We start from the raw sequence: 24,263 nt of genomic DNA on the forward strand, positions 1-24,263 counted from the left end.
GAAAAACTGTGGTCTGGTCGGGTGAGTCCCAATTTCAGTTGGTAAGAGCTGATGGCAGGGTTCTAGTGTGGTGCAGATCTCACGAAGTCATGGGCCAACGTTGTTAACAAGAGACTGTGCAAGCTGGTGGTGGCTCCATAATGGTGTGAGCTGTGTTTATATGCAGTGGACTGGGTCTTCTGGTCAAACTGAACCAGTTATTTAAAGAAAATTGTTGTTTTCGGCTACCTGGAGACCATTTTCAGCCAATCGTGTCCGCAAATTAAAATGGAAATTTTATGGATGACCCTGCGCCATGTCACCGGACCATAATCGTCCACGATTGTTTTGAAGAACATTCTGATTTGTCCACCCAGATCGCTCGGAATTAATCGCATCGGAGATTTATGGGACATAATCGAGAAAACAGTTCATGCAGAAAGTCCTGTACCGGCAACACTTTCGGAATTATGGACAGATATAGAGGCAGCAAGGCTCAAAATTTCTGCAGGGGATTTCGAACGACTTGTTGAGTCCTTGCCACCTCGAGCTGCAAAAGGAGGTCCGACACAATAACAGGAGGAATCCCATGACTTATGTCACCCCAGAATACCATGCACTTTTGGATAGGAAACCCTACTTACATCATCTGTTGCGCGGCAGCTGATATAAGTGGGCTTACCTTTCTTAAGGTGCATGAAATATTTCCCGGCCTGGTTTCATTATGTCCTCCCTGCATAAACTGTGAGTACTATTGCTTTCACTGACTATCGTAGTACTTATCGTATATGCTTACGACATCCACAATGAACACTGAAGATCCTAAGTACGTTCCTTATTCCTAAACTAAAATGAAAATAATATTAAATGTTCTATGCACACCGCAAACCACACCCTAAAGACGGATGTTGTAGCATGACGCTATTGGCTGGACTGTCAAGTGTTATAGTGTACGAAGTCACAGTGCACTGCGCTACCACCGGCTTGCCTAAGTGCATACCACTATTGGGTATATCAAAAGACCATAACAGCAGTCATACAACCTATTTATTCAGTTAATTTCCCTTGATAAATCAGGCCTAGGGGTTTTGTCTTACGTACAGCAAACATAACTAGTTTTACGAATCAAACGCTCAGCATCAGAGCAGATTATCTTTCTACAGCGTCACACGTACTGTACCAGGCATTTTATTCCCTCAAAATTGATGCATCCGAGCGTGACATTAGTGCCAGGAAGACTGTATAATCAAAACAGTCCAGCAGTCCAGTCGACGTAAAATGCTGAAAAGCTTTCAAAACAAAACATATACAGTTCTGATAAACTTGTTAATCTTTGGGCCATCTTCCTCTTCCAAATATCGTAGTCGATCGCACTTCTTCCATTCTTTCTCTTTGTTTTTTTTTCTTTTTTTTTTTTTGAAGAAAAATAGTTCTGCACTTATCTCTTTTCCTATGAAATAACTATAACGCAAAAACTATAAAAAAAGACCATAGTTAAGTGAAGGATGAAAGATAGGATACAGCAATATTTTCGGAGCGGATCTACAGTCACTAAATTGTCAGCGTTTAGTGGTACACAGGGTTCCAATCAGAAGTAAATGAGTAACCATTATTTCAAACGATAAGTCCCTAATAATTTTTGAAAGGGGGGTAGGTGCTACGACATAGTTCTGTACTTGAGTACTAGAAGACACTACAAGGGCGTTTCACATACGATTGAAGTGCTGTGGCCGATACTGTGCTGGGAGGAAAGAGTGCGGTGTTGGAATCCTGTTAGGAGTATTTGTGCGTTTGTGCATATTTCGCAGAGGTGATGGCAAAGCGGTGACCTTTACGAAAGGTGCCCTCTAGTGGACCTTTCTAATGCTGTATACAGAACTGAGTTCCATCTAATGATCGTGGATGACCAACACACAGCGCTGATGGATGGGCAATTAAGTGCCTAGAGTGATTAGGCCGCTCTCTCTTCTTATATTCAACTGAAATTCTTGAGACTCTCTAGGCCGAACAACTGATGCTCTAACAGTGCCCACAGGGGCCACCGCTGACCTCCAAAGGGCACAAGAAGCGCAACCACAAGCCATGTCGGACGACATGATCCACAAAAAGGGTAAACGTTCCGTATCTTGTACTTGCCCGCCCAGTTGGCCGTGCGATCTAACGCACGGTTTTCAGGGCGGGAAGGAGCGCCTGTTCCCCGGCACGAATCCGCCCGGCGGATTTGTGTCGAGGTCCGGTGAACCGGCCAGTCTGTGGATAGTTTTTAGGCGGTTTTCCATCTGCCTCGGCGAATGCGGGCTGGTCCCCCTTATTCCACCTCAGTTACACTATGTCGGCGATTGGTGCGCAATCAAGTTCCCCACGTACGAGCCGACCGTGGTGGCCACGCTGTTCTAGGCGCTGCAGTCCGGAACCGCGTGACTGCTAGCGTCGCAGGTTCGAATCCTGCCTCGGGCATGGATGTGTGTGATGTCCTTAGGTTAGTTAGGTTTAAGTAGTTCTAAGTTCTAGGGGACTGATGACCTCAGATGTTAAGTACCATAGTGCTCAGAGCCATCTGAACCATTTGAACCCACGTACGCGTACACCACCATTACTCTACCACGCAAACATAGGTGTTACACTCGTGTGGTGTGAGATGTTCCCTGGGAGGTCCACCGGGGGCCGAATCGCACTATAACACTGGGTTCGGTGTGGAGCGGCGGAGGGGTGAAGTGGACTGCGGTAGTCGTCGTGGGGTTGTGGACCACTGCGGCTGCGGAGGGGACGGAGCCTCTCCGTCGATTCTAGGTCCCCGGTTAACATACAATACAATATAAATCTTGTACTTCCATGCGAGAACAGCACATCTTGTATCAATGTTCTGTACATCATGAACGGTGGGACACAACCAGTTCGATGTTTTGCTATACCTTTTACTCGTATCTTTAAGTCAAGTTTCAAAAATTTGGTATTTTGGCTAACTCTAACAACACCAACACATTTTTCATAGCAGGCGTTACCCACAGTAAAAAAATTGAAAAGCAGCTAAATTCGTTATTTGTTCTTGACTTACATCAACTACATTCTTTTTAAAGACATACTAATGTATAAGTATGGTCCAGAACCGGAAAATATCTGTTAACACACTCTTAGCAGCATTAAAGCACTTTCGGTAACGTGGAGGGGAAGGGAGGGGGGGGGGGGGGGGTACTTTACGCGCACTGTGAAAAAAATTAAGGAAATGAAAATTTCGTTAATTGCTCCTGAATTTTACACACAACATATTAGTTAAAGAGATACTGAAGTGTTAATAAGGGCTAGAACCTGAAAATATTGAGTATGACATTCATTGGCAAAGCGACATCTAATTCTAAGACGTTATTTTTTGGGTTAAGTTTGACTGAAAAATTTAAAACATCTACGGAATCTGGTAGACAAAAACCATTAAAAACAATAAATATGTTTTTCAAGATTTTAAAGTATAAAATAGTTAGCTAGATTAGGATATTTTCAAAAGGTGGGCATAGAAGACCTCCACCTCCTCCCCCCCTCCACCATTGGTACTGTGAAGTTAACACTTTGTGACTTTGTGGCTCTCTAGGATCGGATAAGTATATTACTCCTGAGTTGCACCAACAGACAATATCGAAATGTCGTTCTTCACAAGTAGTCATTCAAATATGGTTCGATATGGCTAACGAGTGCTACGTGTCATCATTTGTCGGACAGGGTTTCAAACTTACAAACACTCTGTAGATTGATTATGTGGCAAATTCCTTGAACATTAATCAAACATTGCAGTGCACGGTGATGACGAGGTCCTGTTTCTATTACAAACGCGTACTTTAGATGATTACTTAAACAATGACAGAAACTTTAAATTAATATGTGTAAGGGACGATCAAAAAGTTTCCGTTTGAGGGCGTTGCTGTAGCGTATATGCAACGTAGCGTTACCCCAATGAGGTTATAGAAGCACCTACACACAGTCAACAGATCAGTGTCACCGACGTGTGTGCAGTAAATACAGAAACCTGAACTGTAGCGACGTTATTATCAAATGCATCCAAAGAGGACCAACCTGATATTATTCTTTCCTCGGCTGCCGAAGGACAAAAACCGGCAGGAATACTTCGGAGAACGAAGAACGCGTGTGAAGCAGCATGTACGTCGAAAATCACCGAAGTGGAATGGTGCGTCAAGGCGTGCTGCTGCTTCATGATGATGCCCGTACCAATATCGCAAGTATCATGACGCACCAGTTACGCTAAATCAAGCGAGAGACACTCTAGCGCTCGCCCTATAGTTCTGACAGCCAACCGTGCGATTATGAAGCCATCGTTCTCTTAAGAAAGACCTTGAATGGTCGACATTCTCGTCGGACTTTTCCATGCGGCAACAAACGAGTATCTTCAACCTTGTGTGTCAGTGGGATGATTGCCTCAATGCACACGATGATTTTGCTTGACTGACGTATCGATTCTGGTCTGTACAGCCTTCGAACGAAAACTTTTTTCTCGCCCCTTACAGGAGCTCACCGAACTTAATATTAAGACAGAATGGCAGAAATGAGCTACCGTGTATAGGCGTACCCGTGTACCCCACCGTGAATCTCGGTCCCCTGTTTTCCGGACACCCCAGACCACCCAACGCGCTTACGGAAACGGTGTGCCACTCGCAGCCATTAACATCGTGCAATAACAGTCGCACAAATCCCTACCGACAGGGACCGGGGACTAGGGTAAGGCCCATTCAATGAGCGTGTTGTTCAAACCAAAGAAGAATCTGCGCTGTCACTGAATGCAGGTCAATCTCCATCTGGAGTCGAGTATCTCGCAAAAGGCTACTTCTGAGAGAGGTGGATAAATCTGCAAGTCTTCTAAGGATCAAACAGCACGTAAACCGGGCAGTAACTGGTCGGAGCGTGTAGTGTGGTACGAGTCCCGGTTTTTCCTCCTTGTGAATGATATAAGGAATCGAGTGAGTCGACAACCAGTTGTTTTTAACCCGCAGAGGTTGGTGTAGTGAATTTTAAAAATTTCCCGGAGATTTGAATGTTCAAACAAATTTTGGGCTTGCAGCCGGTCGTCGTTTAATTCATTACATAATATTTCGACTGGGCCCCTGCCAAATCATCTTCAGGTGAGCCATCCAAGACTGACGACGACTTGCTCCGTCCCGCCCTATACAGCGCTCTACAAGTATTCTGCACATTAGTCAAAAATTAAGTTGACGAACGGGCAACACTCACGACGGTAGCGCCCCCGCTGGTGGAACCGTGGAAATGAGCTGTCTGTCCCCTGTGTTATCACTCGCCACGGCGGTTGGCGCGCTCTGTAGTCGATTAGAACAAATCGTGGAGTTGATGGGGTTCCACGCACTGTCCAAAAGGTAGCCGCTCTCACGGTTCATCAGATTTTCCGCCAGGCGTATTTCCAAGTATTCTTTAATAACGGAGTCCCAAAAAGATGTAGCTGTGGTCAGAACCGCTGTTCTATCGTATCCCATTAAATTTCCAGTGCAAATACAGTGTTCGGGCGGCGCGGAGTAGCCACGCTGTTTGAGGCGCCATGTCACGGATTCTGCGGGCCCTCCCGCGCGGAGGTTCGAGTCCTCCCTCGGGCATGGCTGTGTCTGTTGTTGTTAGCATAAGTTAGTTGAAGTCAGTTTACGTATTATGTAAGTCTAGCGGACTTACTTGTGTGCAAAAGGCGAATGCAACGTTGATGTTCAGTGCAGCGTTTTTCACAATGTGTGTGGTCTGTCCTGCGTAAGCCATACCACAGTGACAAGGTATTTTGTAAATTCCGGCCTTTCGCAGTAAGAAGTCGTCCTGCACCAATCCCTAAACGTCTAAAATCTTAGGTGGAGGACGGAAATTCACGTTCACTTAAAGTTTACGTAGGATTCTTGCTACTCTAAACGAAATGTTGCCTACAAAAGGAAGAAAAGCTAAATATTTTGTTGCGTATTCTTCTCTTTATCCACTTCTTGATTCTTGATTTTAACTGACAGTGGCCTGCTAATCTGCTGGCTAGAATATCCATTCATTTTAAATACTGTCTATAGGTGCCCGAGCTCTTTAGGTAAACTATCTAGATCTGAGACAGAGTGAGCTCTATGTACGAGTGTTTTAAGCACGCTCATAGTTTGCGACGCGTGGTAACAACTTGATGTTTGCAAATAAAAATCAGTATGAGTCGGCTTAAGATAACCAACATTGATTCGTCTAACCAAGACATCCAGGAAAGGCAGACAACCATCTTTATCTATTTCGATGGTGAACCGAATGTTGCTCTGAATGAAGTTGAGAAATTCTATCAATGTATCTTCTCCACGAGGCCACACTATAAAAGCATAATCCCTCTATCTCCAAAATATAGTTGTTTTAAGGGCGGCTGATTCAAGCGCTCTGCCCTTGAAGTCCTCCATCAAGAGGTTGGCCACCAAGGGAGATAGAGGATGCCCATGCCGCCGCCAGTCTGTTCAAAATATTCTTGGTTGAATATAAAATAGGTTGAAGACAGCGCATGGCAAAAGGAAACAGTGATGTCCGCCTGAAACGTTATGCCAATTACTGACAGAGTGCCAGAGAACCTGCGAGAGGGATTTTTTTAAAAAGTGGTACTGCATCAGAGCTGAGCAAACGGTTAAACTGCTTAGACGGATGGATCCCAGTCTATTGATAAAGTCAACTGAGTTACGGATGTGACGTGTGCATTTTCCCATCAACAATCTCAGCAGCGAAGCAAAATGTTTGGCTAAATCATATACAGGCAATCCAAGTTTTTCTCACTATTGGACATAATGGAGTACTTTTCTCATGAATTTTTGGAATGCCATATAGTCTTGGTGGTACACAACCATGTGCTCTTAACCTCTTGATGATTTCTTGAGTTAAGGAGGTGGAATTAAATAGTCCAGAAGTTTTCCGTTGCACATGTCCTGTAGGATCGTAATCAATCCTCTTATTGGCAGAGTCACTTAGCAGACAATAATCTTATCACCATACACACTACGAGGTAACAAAACGGTTGCTTTACCTTTGTCAGCCTTCGGTACCACTATATTAGTGTCCTCTCATAGATTTCGTAATGCAGCCATTTCTCTAAATGTTTAGTTATTACCTTAAGGATGAGCTTTCAAAAGAGCACTCCATGTTTCTCTTCGTATTTCTTCTGGAGTATTCGAAGGATGGAAGGGAAACTGCCATGCTGTTTTGCCAGCTCCACTTCAAAGTATAGTAGTAACTTAACCTGTGTAAAAGGGCTGCACTACGAAACTATGAGAGGACAGTGATGTAGTTTACTTAATACCTTCTAGTTTACTAAATACTTAGGGATTACAACTACGAATAACTTCAATTGGAACGATCACATAGATAATGTTGGAGGTAAAGCAAACCAGAGATTGCGATTTATTGGTAGAACAGTTAGAATATGCAACAGATCAACTAAAGAGACTGCGTACACCACGCTTGTTCACCCTCTTGTGGAGTATTGCTGTGAGTTCGTGGGACCTGCGTCCTTTGGGACTGACAGAGGATATCGAAAAAGTTCAAAGATGGACAGCTTGTTTTGTACAATCGCGAAATAGGGGATAGAATGCAACGAAGACGATGCGTGAATTAGGGTGGCAGTCATTAAAACAAAGGCGTTTTTCGTTGCGGCAGAATCTTCTCGTAAAATTTCAATTACCACCATTCTCTTCCAAATGCGAAAATATTCTGTTGGATCCCACTTCATAGCGAGAAATGATAATCATGATAAACTGAGAGTAATCAGAGCTCGCACAGAAAGATTTTGGTGCTCGTTTTCCCCGCACGCTGTTAAGAGAGTGGAACCGTAGAGAAATAGCTTGAAAGTGGTTCGATGAACCCTCTGCCACACACATAATTGTGAACTGCAGAGTAATAATGTAGATGAACATATGAATGAACAACCTACAGGAGAATTGATTACGATGCTACAGGACGTGTGCAGCGGAAAACTTCTGTATTATTACATTCCGCCTCCTTACTTCAAGAGTTCATCAGGAAGTTAAGAGCACATGGTTTTATACCACCAAGACTGATGGTCTTCCAAAAATGAATAAGGAAGGTACTCCTTTATGTCCAACAGTGAGCAACATTGGAGAGCCTATGTATGATTTGGCCAAACATTTTAATTCTCTGCTGAGGCTGTTGGTGGTAAAATGCACACGTCACATTCGTAGCTCAGTTGACTTTATCAATAGACTGGCGGCTCCCAGTCTAAGAACCTCTAACCGTTTGATTTTTAAAAAGGTCCCTCTCACAGGTTCTTTGGCACTAATTGGCAAAAAGTTTCAGGCGGACATCACTGCTACGTTTTGGCATGCGATGTCCTCAACCTATTTTATATTCAACCAAGAATATTTTGAACGGACTGGTGGCCGCATGGGCAGTCCTCTATCTCCCTTGGTGGCCAACCTCTTGATGGAGGACTTCAAGGACAGAGCGTTTGAATCAGTCGCCGTTAAACCAAATATATTTTTGAGATATATGGATGAAATCTTTATAGTGTGGCCTCATGGCGAAGATACATCGATGGAATTTCTCATCTCCATTCAGGTCAACATTCGGTTCACCTTCGAAATAGATAAAGATGGTTGTCTGCCTTTCTTGGATGTCTTGGTCAGACGAAAGAATGATGGTTTATCATAAGGCCACACATACTGATTTTTATTTGCAAACGTCAAACTGTCATCACCCGTCGCAAACTACATGCGTGCTTAAAAGCTCTGAGATCTAGCTAGTTTACCTAAAGAGCAGCTCGCCCATGTACAGAAAGCGTTAAGACAGAATGGATATTCTACCCAGCAGATTAACAGGCCACTGTCAGTTAAAATCAAGAATCAGGAAGTGGGTAAAGAGAAGAATACGCAGCAAAATCTTTTAGCTTTTCTTGCTTTTGTTGGCAATAATTCGTTTAAAATAGCAAGAAGCCCGTGTAAATTTCAAGTGAAAGTGGATATCCGTCCCCCATCTAAGATTGTAGTCCTTTAAAGATCGCTGAAGGACGACTTGTTTTTGCGGAAGGCAGGAATTTACAATACGCTTTGTCAGTGTGGTATGGCTTACACAGGACAGACGACATACACTGTGAAAAATGCTGCCCTGAACATCAACGTTGCACTCCCCTTTTGCAACCAAGCAAGTCCACTATTACTGAACGCTGTATTTGCATTGGTCTTTCATTGGGGTGTGATAGAACGGTGATTTTCACCACAGCTACACCTTTCTGGGATTCCATTAGTATAGAATTCGTGGAAACACGCCTGGTGGAAAGTGTGATGAACCGTGATAGCGGCTGCCAGTTGGACAGTGCGTGGAACTGAGTTCCACGGTTCCATCAGCGAGGGCGCTGCCAACGTAAAGTGTGGTGCGTCTGTTAAGTTGAATTTTGACACATGCTTGGAATACTCGCAGCAAGCTGTGTAGGATGGAATGGATCAAGTTTTCGTCTTACAGGGCCCCATAATCATACTCATTATCACACCTCATTATGACAATTTTTTCATGTCACCTTGCATCACCATTACACTATGGCATCGTTCTGGTTCAAGAGTTACTGTATTTTAACCGTAATGTAAATTCCTCAGACGAGTTTTAGAAACCATCACCATTTTCATTACGTGTATTTTACAAATCATTGTTTATTGTCGTATGTTTTTATGTAAAAATCGTCACTATCGTCCACCTATACATCTTTTACATCATTTGTTATTGTCACCTTTTATATGTTTTAACCATTATAAATACAGTCTTATTACCTTTGGCTGAAGAGCGGTTTTTGTCTGCTGCCATCCGGTCCTGTTGTAGAGAATTTAAATAACAATAAAGAAAAAGGAAAAAGCCTTCATCAGTCTTCGATGGCTCACATGAAGATGACTGGCAGGTGTTCGTGCAAAGAATTTAGCGACGCCCGGCTGCAAGCCCGAAATTTGTTTGAACAAATGAAGGGTGTAGTTCCGGGTTGATATTTTGGGGGTGTTTTTTATACCATGACTTGAGCTCGCCCATTAAATTACCGTGATACGAACCAGGCTGTTTTTATCAATATTTTCGGTACCCAGGGTCTTGACCTCTCTCTGACATCTCAAAATTACAGTTGTTAGTTGCATTCATCTTGTGAGTTGGTCATAGAATATTTTTGTGCACAAGCGAACTTAGAATAATTTTCGTATGGAACAAAGTCATGTGGACTTAGTATATTTTTCGCGATAAGACGCTGTGGGACTTGTATTCTGAAGCGGCGCTAGTTTACCGTTAATATTTCTGGGGAAAGGTTTACAGAGTTTATCGTGATTCGATACCATTGCATATAAACCCGAAACAGGACGTTGATTTAATTTGTAAATTGTGAACTTTAATTTCATCTGTGGTGTCGGAAAGTAATAAACCAATTCTTTCCGTAAAATCTAAACTACTTTGAGTGGGTACATGATTAGACTAGCAATTCCTGCCTGAACTTTTTTAGACTACAATGAAATTTGTGCACTGGGAATATGCGACAGGTTTTTGTGCTGGCTCCTCAGACGCAGCGTAGCCAGCGTATCTGAGGTCAGCCACCAATTAGGGTGGCCCGTTGTTCTGTCTTTCCGTGGTGACTTATTTTTGAATATTATTTCATCCATTAGCACATGGGGGGCTCCGAGCTATACTATAAGCAGTGGACATCCAGCCTTTATTTCTACTATTTACTTTTTTAAGTTCTTTATCACGAACTGCACTAAAGATCTACTAAGCCACAGCAGACAAAATTCAAACTCCATTAACGTTTCATATGGTTGGTCTGTTGGTATCTTCCACCTTTTGCAGTGTCGTCGTCGTCGTCGGCTGATACTCGTATCCGAGTTTTCATTTCTCTCCTGAGATTTCCTTTGTCACGGTTCAGGCGTGGAAGTGTCGTTGATGGCTTAGCAATCCAATCCTAGCGTGGAACAGGCGGACACGGACATTACAGCTGATGGAAGGTGGAGGACGTGGCTGAGCCTGGAGGAGTTTACGTCTCTGGCGTTTGTCATTCTCCATTCTTCGACGTTCCAGCTCAAAGTTTTGAAGAGCATTTGAGGTAACTGAGCGCCAGCGACTTCGGTCTTCTGCTATTGTCGACCAGTTACTCGGATCGATGTTCAAGTTTTTCAGATTTTTCTTGTACTGATCCTTATAACGTTTGAGAGGGGCACCTCGTGGCCTTTTACCTGTGCTCACTTCGCTGTACAGCATTTGGCGTGGAAGTCTGTCATTTTTCATCCGCTGGACATGTCCGACCCATCTGAGTTGATGCCCAATGATAAGAGCTTCCATGTTATGCATTTTTGCTTTCTCTAGAACAGCCGTGTTGGATATGAAGTCATCCCATTTCAGGTTCATGATATATCTTAGCTTCTGTTGGTTGAAGCGTTCTAGTTTCTTCAGATCGCAGCGATATAACGTCCAGGTTTCGCAACCATATAGCAGGGTGGAAATGACTACAGCTTTGTACACCATCAGTTTGGTGTACAGTGTTAGGTCTTTATTCAGGAAGACACGCTTTGTAAGACGACCAAATGCTACATGTGCAGCACGTACTCTATTCTCCACATCTTTTCCAGATGAGCAGTTGGATGACAGTATGCTTCCCAGGTAGAGGAAATGGTCCACTTGTTCCAGGAGTGTATCATAGATGGATATGCTGAAGTCAGGAACGGAGGAGCCAGGAGTTGGCTGCGCCATCACCTTTGTCTTTGAAATATTGATGGAGAGACCAAATCGTTCGTACGCCCTGCTGAAGGAATCAACTGACAGCTGCAACTCTGCAGGTGAATGAGCTGGAGAGGCATTGTCATCAGCATACTGCAGCTCTGTCACACGAGTGGTACTGGTGAACCTTTTTGAATGGAGTCTGGACTGGTTGAATAATCCTCCATCAAACCTGTACTTTAGTTCTATTCCTGCATTGTTGACGGTTGTCTCGTAAAGCATAGCTGCCAGATACAATGCAAATAATGTAGGTGCAAGAACGCATCCTTGTTTAAGCCCACTTGTTATTGGGAATTCACCAGTCATTTCATTCTGGCAGAGGACCTGTCCAGTCATATCAACGTGGAGAGCTTCAATCAGGTCAACAAAATGTTCAGGGTAGCCGAAGCGTTTTAAGACCATCCACATGGCTTCTCTGGGAACTGTATCAAAGGCCTTTTCTAGATCGTAGAAAACAAGTAGTAAAGGCTTTTGCTGTTCTCTGCACTTCTCCTGTAGTTGTCGTGCACAGAAGATCATGTCAATTGTCCCTCTTGAAGGTCGAAACCCGTATTGAGACTCAGGTAGTATAGTCTCTGAAAGTGTCTGGAGGCGATTTAAAAGGATTCTTGCAAAAATTTTTCCAGTGACAGAGAGTAGAGATATTCCCCGGTAGTTACCACAGACGCTTCTGTCGCCCTTTTTGAAGATGGTGACAATTGTGGAGTTCTTCAAGTCAGCTGGTACCTTGCGGGTTTCCCACATTAATATAATAAGTGAGAAGAGTCTAGTTTTTAGAGGCAAGCCGCCACCCTCAATAAGCTCCATCGGGATGCTGTCAGGTCCAGGAGCCTTCCCAGGTTTCACACTCTTGAGTGCCTTGCAAAATTCTTGAAAAGTTGGAGGATCAGCCAGCCAGGGTTTTGGAGGGTGCTGTGGGACATTTTTGAGAAAATCTCCAGCGGCAGTAGAAGGGCTGTTTAACAGTGAGCTGAAGTGCTCTTTCCAACGTTTTAAGATGTCCTGACTTTCAGTAAGAATGGTGGAGTTGTCAGCAGCTTTCAGTGCTCCTGATGAGGAGCGGATAGGTCCATAGAGCTCTTTAATACCAGCGTAAAAGCCACGCAGGTTCCTTGCATCAGAAAGATTTTGGAGTTCTGTGGCTTTCTGTTGCCACCATTTGTTCTTGATTACTCGTATTTCACTTTGACATTTCTGCTTGAGTTCTTCAAAGTGTGCTTTCTTTTCTGCGCAGGATGGATCTTGAGCAAGGGATAGGTAAGCATCCCGCTTTGCATTGATGATGGCTTGGATTTCTCGGTGGTTGTCATCAAACCAGTCACTTCTTTTCCGTGCACTACAACCAACAACATTCTCAGCAGTTTCTTTGATGATGTTCTTTAATGTGGTCCATTTTGCAGTGTGGACATGCAGGAACAGAGTCAATGCTTTTTGTACGTCCATCATTTTGGTTAGAGGTCTTGGGGACCACGGCCGTTCATTACTGTAAGAAAATGAAACGCCTACAGCCCCTTTTGATCTTATTTATTGTGTAGCTACCATTCTCTCCGTTTCAGTGCGCCATCTTCAGGCCGTAGTTGATGCTGAAGGGGTTAACACGATCCATATATACACAGCATCAGTGGCCAACATAAAATGGTTCAAATGGCTCGGAGCACTATGGGACTCAACTTCTGAGGTCATCAGTCCCCTAGAACTTAGAACTACTTAAACCTAACTAACCTAAGGACATCACACACATCCATGCCCGAGGCAGGATTCGAACCTGGGACCGTGGCAGTCGCGCGGTGCCAGACTGTAGCGCCTAGATCCGCACGGCCACCCCGGAAGGCTGGCCCAACACAACTGGTTTACGCAGACTATCTGTAAACTTTAGTGTCAGCACTCCAACAATGGATAGTTGGATAGTTCCTACAAGAGTCAATGATGTTCTGGAAGGTACCGACTGGCATGTGGCGCCATGTTGATTACAGAGCTGTGGCCAGCTGCGCTAGTTTTTTCGGTTTAGGGTCCATGGCATAAACAGCCCGATGAAGGTGATTCCTTAGGTTTTAGATTGGTTTAAATCGGGAAGTTTGTTGACTAGGTGAGTACGATAAACTCATCCTGGTGTCTTTCGAACCACGCACGTGCACTGCGATCTGTGTCACGTTGCAGTTGTTCTACTGGTAGATGCCATCGTATCGAGAGAAAGGAACTACATGTAGGGGCGGACATGTTCCAAAAGGATAGATGCGTAACTTTGTTGATGCATTGTGTATCCCAGAATGAGATCACTCAGGGAATGCCACGAAAAGACTCTCCAGAGAATAATTCATGCAGTACGTTTACTTTCAGAAGCTTCACTTCCTACAGACCAACGGCCATTTCACCGATCGAGCATAAAATGTAATTTATCCGAAAAGTTGATGTGTCACCACGCTGTGGAATTTCAGCCTTCGTCGCCGATGAACGGCATTCAGCGTGGGTGCATGAACCATGTGGCTGCTGAGGATGCCCATATGCAGCAACGTTCGCCAAACGGTCGTTGAAGAGACACATTTGGTTGCCCCTTGGTTCATCTGCGCGGTCAGATGCTCAACAGATGCACGTCTATTCGTATACATCCCTGCAGCCATCGTTCACCACTTTCATAATGACCCGTGGTGAACGTCTCGGCTCCGGTTTTGCGTACCGCCGTTTTCCCATGCGTTGCATACTTTAACCACGGCAGCACGCAAACGGTTTACAAACTTTGTCGCTTAGGAAATGCTTTCACCCTTGGCCCGAAAGTCATTTATCATGTCCTTTTGGACGTCAGGTAAATCGATTCGCTTCCGCATTGCGACAACGACTGCACTGTTTCCATGCCGTCATCGTCCTGGTCGCTCGCCCTTTTCACCGGACTGACCAAGAGTCTGAGTGTTTGAAGGTGTTTAGGAATTGTCCTCTAGACAGCCATCAGACTCGTCGTGGTGGCAGAGCAGGGTGCTCTGTTTCTTTGACCCACCAACACACTTTGTATAGCCTCCACTGCTAGTGCTGCCACCTGCCGTCTGTGAGTAGTTATCGCACGCTGACTTCAACATAGGCTGTGGCCACGTTAATGTGACTACGCCGCGCGCGAGCGTTTGTGTGTGTGTGTGTGTGTGTGTGTGACTACGCCGCGCGCGAGCGTTTGTGTGTGTGTGTGTGTGTGTGTGTGTGTGTGTGTGCGAGCTCCCGCTAGTGCGTATGCGACGATACTCACAATTCCTCGATGCAGTGAGCCGCTGTGAGGACCCAGCTCTCGTCGAGTAACGATGCACCGCAAACGTAGAGGTCATCCGGTTTCTCCAGGATGGCTGCCTGTGGGAAAGAATACGTACTTCAGTTAGAAAATATCAGTTTTTACGCAAACACAGCTGAGCTGTTTATTACAAAAACAGGACAAGTCTAAAATTGACATTTTTAGAAATAAAAAAAGTCTTCCTCCATTTGAAATTAAGCAGGAAAAACGTCCAAACGGCGTTCGTAGCATGTTAAATAGATACAAATTTTTCACTACTGTTCGTTTTGAAGGGTACTGTATACAGTTAATTCTTAAGGGACGTTTTTGCTTTGGATTGGTCCGGTATTTGTAGAAAATTCAGAAAAATAAAAGCTCTAATATTTTTCAGTGGACTAACTCATTCTGTTCTCAAAATATTGTCTGCAGTATATTACAATGAAGACAAGACAATATTACTTTCTTTACAACAAATTGAAAATAGAGGTTTAGTTATTCGTGTTGTTCTCATAATTAGCTATTATTCATCCTCGCACCCATCACTGTTATCATCATCATCATAAACAACATCAACTTCCAGCTTCTTCTTTGCCTTACTATTTTCATCACGGGTACCATAAAGGACATCCTTGTAGAAGTCCCTGTTTTCTTCTTCCATTAACTGCATTTAATTACAAAGATCTCTTTCCTTAGATGACGAAATACCTGAGTCTTGTTGTACAACTTAGGTAAATACAAAGTAGTACTTTCCGTAGCAGGACTTCACTTAACAATGATACGCATATTCAAATGGCTCTGAGCATTATGGGACTTAACATCTGAGGTCATCAGTCCCCTAGAACTTAGAACTACTTAAACCTAACTAACCTAAGGACGTCACACACATCCGTGCCCGAGGCAGGATTCGAACCTGCGACCGTAGCGGTCGCGCGGTTCCAGACTGAAGCGCCTAGAACCGCACGGCCACACCGGCCGGCTACTCATATTCGCTGGGACAAAGTAATGCTACACAAACCCTGTATTTCACATTATTGCGATTCATTTGTATCTGCTGCTGTCTGAGTGGAGATTGAGGCATTTTCAAAGAGAATGAATCAGTAGCATTTTTAATGTCAATGAAAACATATCTCATTATTTTGAATTGGAATAGATGAGGTAATGTACAGGCTTCAACAGTTTTCCTCACCCAACTTCTGCACTCTTTGTCTTCCGGTACTTATGCCTTATAACTGAGAAGTTTTGATCATTTGGTAAATAGCTGTGTCCACATACTGGAAACAAATATGTGATACTGTTGTAGAACTTCAAGATGTTTACTTGACTTAACGAGAAGTGAACCGATAACTTTATTATAACCAAGCAGAACAAGCTCATCTCTTCAATGGGATGTTGTTTATGTAGTTCAGAAACATGGATATGACTTCATTATGACCTTTCCTTCCTCCATGTTCAAGATAGCGGTAAACTGGAACTAAGTCATCAGCTACACTGTGAAGCACAAGGACATTGTATCATAATTGCAAGATCGGCAGGGGAAAGTTTTGCACTAAATGAAATTAAATACTCTTACTGGTCCCGTGTTTTGCTTTCAGAATATAGTTTCGTTTCCTCTTACAAAAGCTTCTATCCATTTCAAGAGCAATGTCTTTTGCGCTACTAATTGAATCTTCTCAGGATCTCATTCCTCAGCTTTTATTTTGCCGCTCAGTGAATCACGTGTAGTAGATGTATACGACCTGTGATATCAAAAATGTGTGTTAAAGGTATTATACACTGTCCAGTAGCTCTTATAAGGAATATAAATGTGGTACTTGTGTAAAAATTAAACATGCATATCGCTTATGGTCAAATCTTTTCGGCGGGTGTATTTTATTTGGTTTATCAAGCAGAGAGCAGTGAGACTGTGTTATTTTACAGGACTTTGTATAATATTCAGTCAGCTGAACCGTCTCAGATACCATTTTTTTCATCTTTTGGGGACTGCCTATACAATACGATATTATTCTTCATTCTATACAGTCAGTGCTTGGTTATTCCATGAAAGCTAAGGAATGCTTCTTTACAAATCGGAATATCCCTACCTTCAATTTGCAGCTTGTAGGAAAATGCAGCCGAATTGTTACGACGTCCTTCTTTGTCTGCAGTTCTCTGAATGAGGTGCCTCGCGTAGTAAGCAGTCCAGCAAGATGAGAATAGTAAACATACGAATCCTAGACTTGTCCGGCTTCTGTCGAAATTACAAGGGACTAGTCTACTTTTTGTAGAAGAACAAGATTTTCTAATGGATATTTCTTTGTACCTATATGGCTTTTGCCGAAACAAATTCCACCATGAAATAGATGTGGTGAAAGAGAAGATCAAGGCGACATTAGCTCAAAATGTTGCTTTTGGACTTCCCCCGCAGTTGCAAAACATGGCGATACTGACGGGTGCAACGTTCAACGTAAAGTCGCCCAGGATGTTTGTGACAAATTACATGAATATTGACGTTCTTATTGCCTCTTTCTGGCCGCTAGTAACCACTGTCCACTTTTTGTTAAAGATCTTATTTACGTTTTTCGGGCATAGTCCATGGTCAGAGTATCGTAAAAAAGAACTTAATATAGAGTATCGTGTCAGTTTAATAGTTCATCGGTCATTTCTTGAAATATGAATAACTCCTGTGCGTTGCCAGTACCCCAGGCGATTAAAGAAAACCTGATCGCTTCAGTTAAATGCCGATACATAAAAATATTGCTATAAACCTTTCATCTCGCGCTGGATTCCCACAGACGTGACATTAACAGAGTGACTGTACCTTTTCAGCCCTAGTATTGACCATCGCCCTGACTGCCACGCACAGGAAGAGCAATACCAGAGATATCGGCACATTTCATCGCAGCCATTCAGTCTAGAACGTAACGCAGGTTCCCTGATTCAGAGGAAAGCACTGTTGCCATGGCTAACTGCTGTGTGCACTGGCGTCTTGAAGAAAAGGGCCACCGCCGACTACCACGGATTTTAACAGCGTATAATAGGGGGCAACTTTTCGACATATCACTCGACATTTTAATGCAAGGCAGGCTTACGTTGCGCGTTAGACGGTACTTGTGTCGGCGCTATCGTTTCCGCCCTGCCTCTGTTGCATTCGGGGAAGTCTGCGTGGCAAGAACGACAGTCCGCAAGCCTCCTTATGGGTTCTGATTCCTATAATTTACTTCTTGTGATCTTTTCACAAGTAGGAGGAAGCAGTATGTTGCCCAACTCTTCTTGCAATAACGCCCACCAAATTTCAGTCACAAACGTCTCCGTGATGCGGAACGCCTCTCGTCTAGCATCTGTCATTGGAGTTTGTTGAGCACATCCGTAACACTATCGCGCTTATTAAGCCATCCCATGACGAAACGCATCGCTCTTCTTGGATCTTACCTGTCTCTTCTAATACTTCGACATGGTTAGAGTCCCAGACTGTTGAGCAGTACTTAAGAGTCGGTCAAGCGAGTACTTAGTAAATCACTTCTTGCGCAGACGAATTACATTTTCTTAAGCTTCTTCCAATGAGTCCTAGTCTGTATCTGATCCTACGACTTGTTTTGTCTGATCATTAGACTGAAGGTCGCACAATATGGTTATTCCTAGATATCGCACGTTTCTTAGCGTTTGCATTGATAGATCACCAATAACGTAACCAAATCACAATTCATCTTTTTGCCTCTTTATACGCAACACGCTAATTTATTTAGGTTCGGGATAAACGGCCATTCCTTGTAACAATCGTCAATCCTCGAGCGTTCTTCCTGCTCTTCGCTACGTATTCTGGCGTTCCACACTTCTTATGGACAACAGCGTCGTGTGAAAGCAGCCTCATTAAAATTTGACGTCATCCACCTGATTATTAACATGCAGGGTGATTAAAAATTAATGGGACAAAATAAAGTATCACTGTGACTACAGTAATGATTTTATTTCAGGAATGCACTCAAAAGCTAACTCTCACAGTTAGTATGGACATTAACAGATGTTAAATTTGCCTCCATTTGTGATCCGCCGTATGTCCATCCGGCAGTGCATATCCTGTCAGACCCGTTCCAACGTAGCGCGATCAGTGGAGTTAACGAGCCTTAGCTGTTGTAAATCCTGCGGAAATAAGAGTACGTAAACCATGTCCTTCGCACGTCCCAAAAAAAAATATCAAGCGATGTGAAGTCAGGCAACCTGGGTGGCCACAACGTGAACGGTACATCACTCGACCCAGTACGACCTTTCAAGTACTGTGGAAGATGTTTGTTGAGGTGACTACGTACGAGGTTATGCCAGTTTGGTGAGGCTCCGTCCTTAAAGAATGAAGTCAGGTTCCTCTTTCATCGACTGCGACAACAACCAAAGAAAAAGCATATCGAAATAGGTTACGCCTATAACGGAATATTCTATGAAGTAGAAAGGACCAAACACTCTGCGGTTGGTTATGGTGCAGAGAACATTAAGTGTCGAAGAATCACGTTCATGTTCCAGAGAGGCATGCTGGTTCTATGTACGCCATTTTCTCAAATTAAGCTTGCTCACTCTGGCACGTAAATGGAATGTGGCTTCGTCAGAGAACACAAGCCTGTCAGCGAAACCATCCACTTGCAGCCTTGCTTGAAAATCAATGCGCAATAATCTCAGTTTTGGTTTATCGGCTGGTTTTAGCTCCCGTAACATTTGAATCCTGCGGACGCTTGCACAACACACGCCACACTGTTGATTCTGACACATTCACTTCTCTGCTGGCACTATAATTGAATTTTCTGGAGCTTCTTTCGTAGATCTTACGAATGTTTTACATCACTCCATTCTCGACACATGACCATTCTGTGATTTTTTCCTTGTATACGCATCCTGTCAACTCGAATTTATTTGCCTACCTAGCAACGGTGTGACGGTGTGTTGCTACTTTAGCAAGCTTGTTCCGAAACCGTTTTGAAGAACGATTATTGGTGATGTTTTTTATGTATTCTGTGGAACAACATGTCTTTTCTATCGCGGATGCCACAATTTTGAATACTGACCTCAGCAATGAATGACAACGACAACTTTCCATTGTTTCATTGTTTACAACCTACACTTTGATACTTAAACCGTCGGTGTGTATGTGACTTCCTGAAATAAGGTCATTCCTATAATCACAGAAATACTTTATTTTTTCCCATTCATTTTGAATCACCCTGTGTAATGTAAACACCAACTGGTTGATTTGGGGTACTCGAGAAATCATCGTTCTTTGAGAAGAACTTGTTCTGTTTTATCTAATGGGGAGTTCCGAATCCAGTCACAAAGCAGGTGCGATACTCCCTTAACCCTTTATTGTACTCACTAAATGACAGTGCGGAATTGCATCTATTCTCATCCTACAGTAGACCAACATGACGTAAAATCTCGGCGCCGTTTTCTTCGGCACTCTGTATCTCGTGGCCAACACAGCAAGCTCAGTTTCACAAAATGGCTGTTGGAGGAAAACATGTTGGTTTTTATTAGAGAGATTTTCTTTGTCCAAAAACGTCGTAAAGTGGAACGTAAAACATGTTCCTTAATTTTACGGCAGACTGCCGTCAGCGATATTAACCTACAATTAACGGCATTTGTCCTAAGGTCCTGCATGAAAATGGGATGGCCCGCGTTTTTTATTTCAGTAGCTTGATATCCTCGTAGCTCCAGCGATCTGCGACAAAGCGCTGCTAGAGTGGGAGTTCTTTCGCATAACCTGTATATAATCTCACAGGCATATGATTTGTTTCTAATGTCTGTCCACTGTTGAGCGATTTTAGTTGATATTCCATTCCACTGTCACTTTTCTCAGTTTCTGGTACTTTGGGGTTCGCACAGTGACTGAAAGGAGCAGCCGTAATACGATCTTCCATGCTAAAAGAATTTCAGAAGATCGAATTCAGTATTTTTCCGTCTCTCTGTCATCTTCCGTTTAGGTCCTAGTGAGTTCACAGAGGGATTGAACAGACAGTTTTGATCCGTTTACTCTGTTAACTAAGACAAAACTTCTAGAGATTATTCATCACATCGATAAGCAAAATTTTACAGTCGAATTCATTGACCCCTTCTCGTAGAGTTCTCATTATTATCATTTTGCTTCGAAGAAAGGAAGGAAGGATGGAAGATTATAGTTTAATGTCCGGTCGACATCAAGATCATTAGAGACGGAGCACACGTTCAAATTCTTTCAAGGATGAGGAAGGAAATTAGCCGTGCCCTTTTTAAAGGGACCATAACGGCTTTTACCTGTAGCTATTTCGGGAAATACAGAAAAAGTAAATCAGAGTGGTCGGACTCGGATTTGTAACGTCGTTCCCCCAAACGCGTGTCCAGTGTGCTAAGCACTTCGACACCTGGTTCGGTCATTTTGACTTCGATCAATTTTTGCTTCGCACCAAAGCTTTGCCTTCGCTTAAAACTGCAATGCAGTGCTATTGACCAATGAACCACAGCAGTTTTTTTCCCACTCCGTCACAACCTTACATGGGATATATAAAACATTACGATATCTGCATCTACATGTATACTCTGCAAACTACCGTGAAGTGCATGGCAGAGGCTACGTCCCATTGTACCAGTTATAAGGGTTTCTTCCCGTTCCATTCACGTATGGAATGTGGTAAGAATGATTATTTGAATACCTCTCTGCGTGCTGTAATAATTTTAATCTTGTCCTCACGATCTCTATGTGAGCCACACGTTGGGGCTTGTAGTATATTCGCAGAATCATTTTTTAAACTCGTTTCTTGAAACTTTGTTAGCAGACTATGTCGGGTCTGTTTAAGTCTATCTTCAAGAGTCTGCCAGTTCAGGGTCTTCAGCATCTCTGTAACACTTTACCACGGGTCAAACAAACGACTGACCATTAGTGCTGCCCTCTTCTACACACGTTCAACATCCCCTATTAGTCCCATCTGGTACGGGTCACACATACTGGAACTGTATTCTAGGACGGGTCGCACGAGTGATTCGTAAGCAATCTCCTTTGCAGAGTTATTGCGCTTCCCCAGTATTCTACCACTAAACCGAAGTGTAGCACCAGCTTTACCCACGACGGAGACTATGTGATCATTCCATATAACTACAAAGTGTTAACCCAGGTATTTGTATGAGCTGACCGATTCCGGCTGTGACTTATTGATATTGTAGATTACTACGTTTTATCCGTTATTAAAACTGCACGATTCTAAATTTCTAAACGTTTAAAGCAAGTTGCCAATCTTTGCACCACTTTTAAATCTTATTAATATCGGGCTAAATATTAATGCAGCTTCTTTCACGCACTTCTTTATTATAGACAAATGTATCATCTGCAAAAAGTCTCAGGATATTTTTAATATGGTCCGCAAAGTCATTAACACACATCTTGAACAGCAAGGATTCTGACAAAATTTCCCTGGGGCACACCCAAAGTTACTTCTACGAAAAGTTCTTAATCCAGTCACAAATTTCATTTGATGCCCCATTTGATTGAACTTTTGATAATAAGCGTGGGTGTGGCAATGAATCAAATGCTTCTCGGAAACCAAAGGATGCTACATCTATCTGACTTCCTTGATCCAAGGCTTTCATTATGTCATGTGAGAAAATTTGAGGTTGAATTTCACATGATGGGTGTTTTCGGAATCCATGCTGGGTGGCATTGAGGAAATCATTCTGTTCAAGGTACCTCATTATGTGTGAACTCAGAACATGTTCTAAGATTCTACAACAAATCGAGATCAAGGATATTGGACGGTGGTTTTGTGGATCGCTCCTACTGTCTTTCTTGTAGACGAGTGTGAGCTGTGCTTTCTTCTAACTACTGCGCACGGTTTTTTGTTCGAGGGATCTACAACAGATTATACGAGTACTTAGAAGAGGGTTCTAACTCAACGGCAAATTCAGTGCAGAATGTAATCGGGATTCCAATCGGGTCGTAGACCTTTGCTAAATTTGACGATTTCAGCTGTTTCTTAATAGTACTGATTTCACTTATCTTCTCAGTGGGACGAGGATAAATTGGGGCAATTCTCTTGGATTTTCCTTTGTAAAAACTTTTGAAAACAGAGCTAAGCATTTCAGCAACTGCTCTGCAGCACTTAATTACATTTCCTGTCTCATTCACTAGGGACTGGACATAAACTTTGTTGGCACTAAGAGTCTTTACATACAGCCAGAATTTCTTTGGGTTTTGTGAAAGGTCATTTGACAATTTTCTTCTACAGCTGCATTGCTCTCTTGACAGTCAAACGAGTTTCATTCAGCATATGTTTATCTATAATCCTTTGCTTTGTTTTACATCTATTATGCAGTAGTCTCTGTTTCTTTAGAAGTTTATTTACAGTGACAGTATACCATGGAGAGTCCCTCCCATGATGAACTGTTCTGATGGGTACACATCTATCCAGTTCATGGTCAACTATTCTTTTAAACATTCTTTCGCCGTGTACTGAAAGTTTCAAGTTCCTCATTGAGATATGGCACTACTGATCTTTTATCTAGTTTACTAAACATATATATCTTCCTGCTTTGCTAAACATATATATCGTTCTGCTTACTTTAGTTGTCCTTCATTCTTTGGTATTTAGTGTTGTCACAACTGCATCATGGTCTCTGATACCAGTTTTGATGTGGACATCCTCAAGAAGGTCAGTTCTATCTGTTGCCATTAGATTCAATATATTTCCATTATGAGTGGGGTTCTGCACTATCTGTTGTAGGCGTTTTCCTAACGTTTCACAGGATATCTTATCACGACCACCACTAACAGAACTGCAATTTTCCCAGTTGACTGTTGGATGATTAACGTCTCCACCAGTGATTACAATATGATTGGGGAACTTACGTATAGGCTTAAGCGAACTGAGCTCTCCCCTGCGGTTTTCCGTTACATCAACAGATGAGTCTGGTGAACGATAGAAGGATCCAATTATCATTTTATGCCCACTTCTGAAACTGTGTTTCACCCAAACATTCTCAGATTCAACTTTCATTTCTGTCCCGGTCGATGTAAGTCTCTTCTACCGCAACAAATACACCACTTCCATTTGCCATTAGCCTATTGGTATACAATTAAATTTTCCCCAAAAATCTCAGTGCTATCAACTTCAGGAATCACTCAGCTTTCTTTACCTAGCATTATACGAGATTCACTGTTGTCCAGAAGCACTTCAAACTCCGGTACTTTGTTGCGAATGCTTCGGCAGTTAACCTCTACGATTTTGGTACTCTCACCTGTTCGAGGCATTTCTTTCGATCCTAGACTGGTACTTCTGGATTTCCTACAGCTATTGTTATCTGAATTGGA

The 24,263-nt window shown here is 43.0% G+C and overlaps 1 protein-coding gene across 1 annotated transcript in view; it reads right to left on the minus strand.

The window, feature by feature from the left end:
• Positions 1-24,263, minus strand: part of LOC126474874 (chymotrypsinogen 2-like) — a 439,039-nt gene that overhangs the window by 41,304 nt on the left and 373,472 nt on the right. The window contains exon 5 of the mRNA XM_050102354.1: positions 14,954-15,051. Within this exon, the coding sequence (XP_049958311.1) occupies positions 14,954-15,051 (98 nt within the window). The remainder of the gene's footprint in view (positions 1-14,953; positions 15,052-24,263) is intronic.

The sequence above is a fragment of the Schistocerca serialis genome, chromosome 4 (assembly GCF_023864345.2).
Source record: "Schistocerca serialis cubense isolate TAMUIC-IGC-003099 chromosome 4, iqSchSeri2.2, whole genome shotgun sequence".
Taxonomy (NCBI): Eukaryota; Metazoa; Arthropoda; class Insecta; order Orthoptera; family Acrididae; genus Schistocerca; species Schistocerca serialis.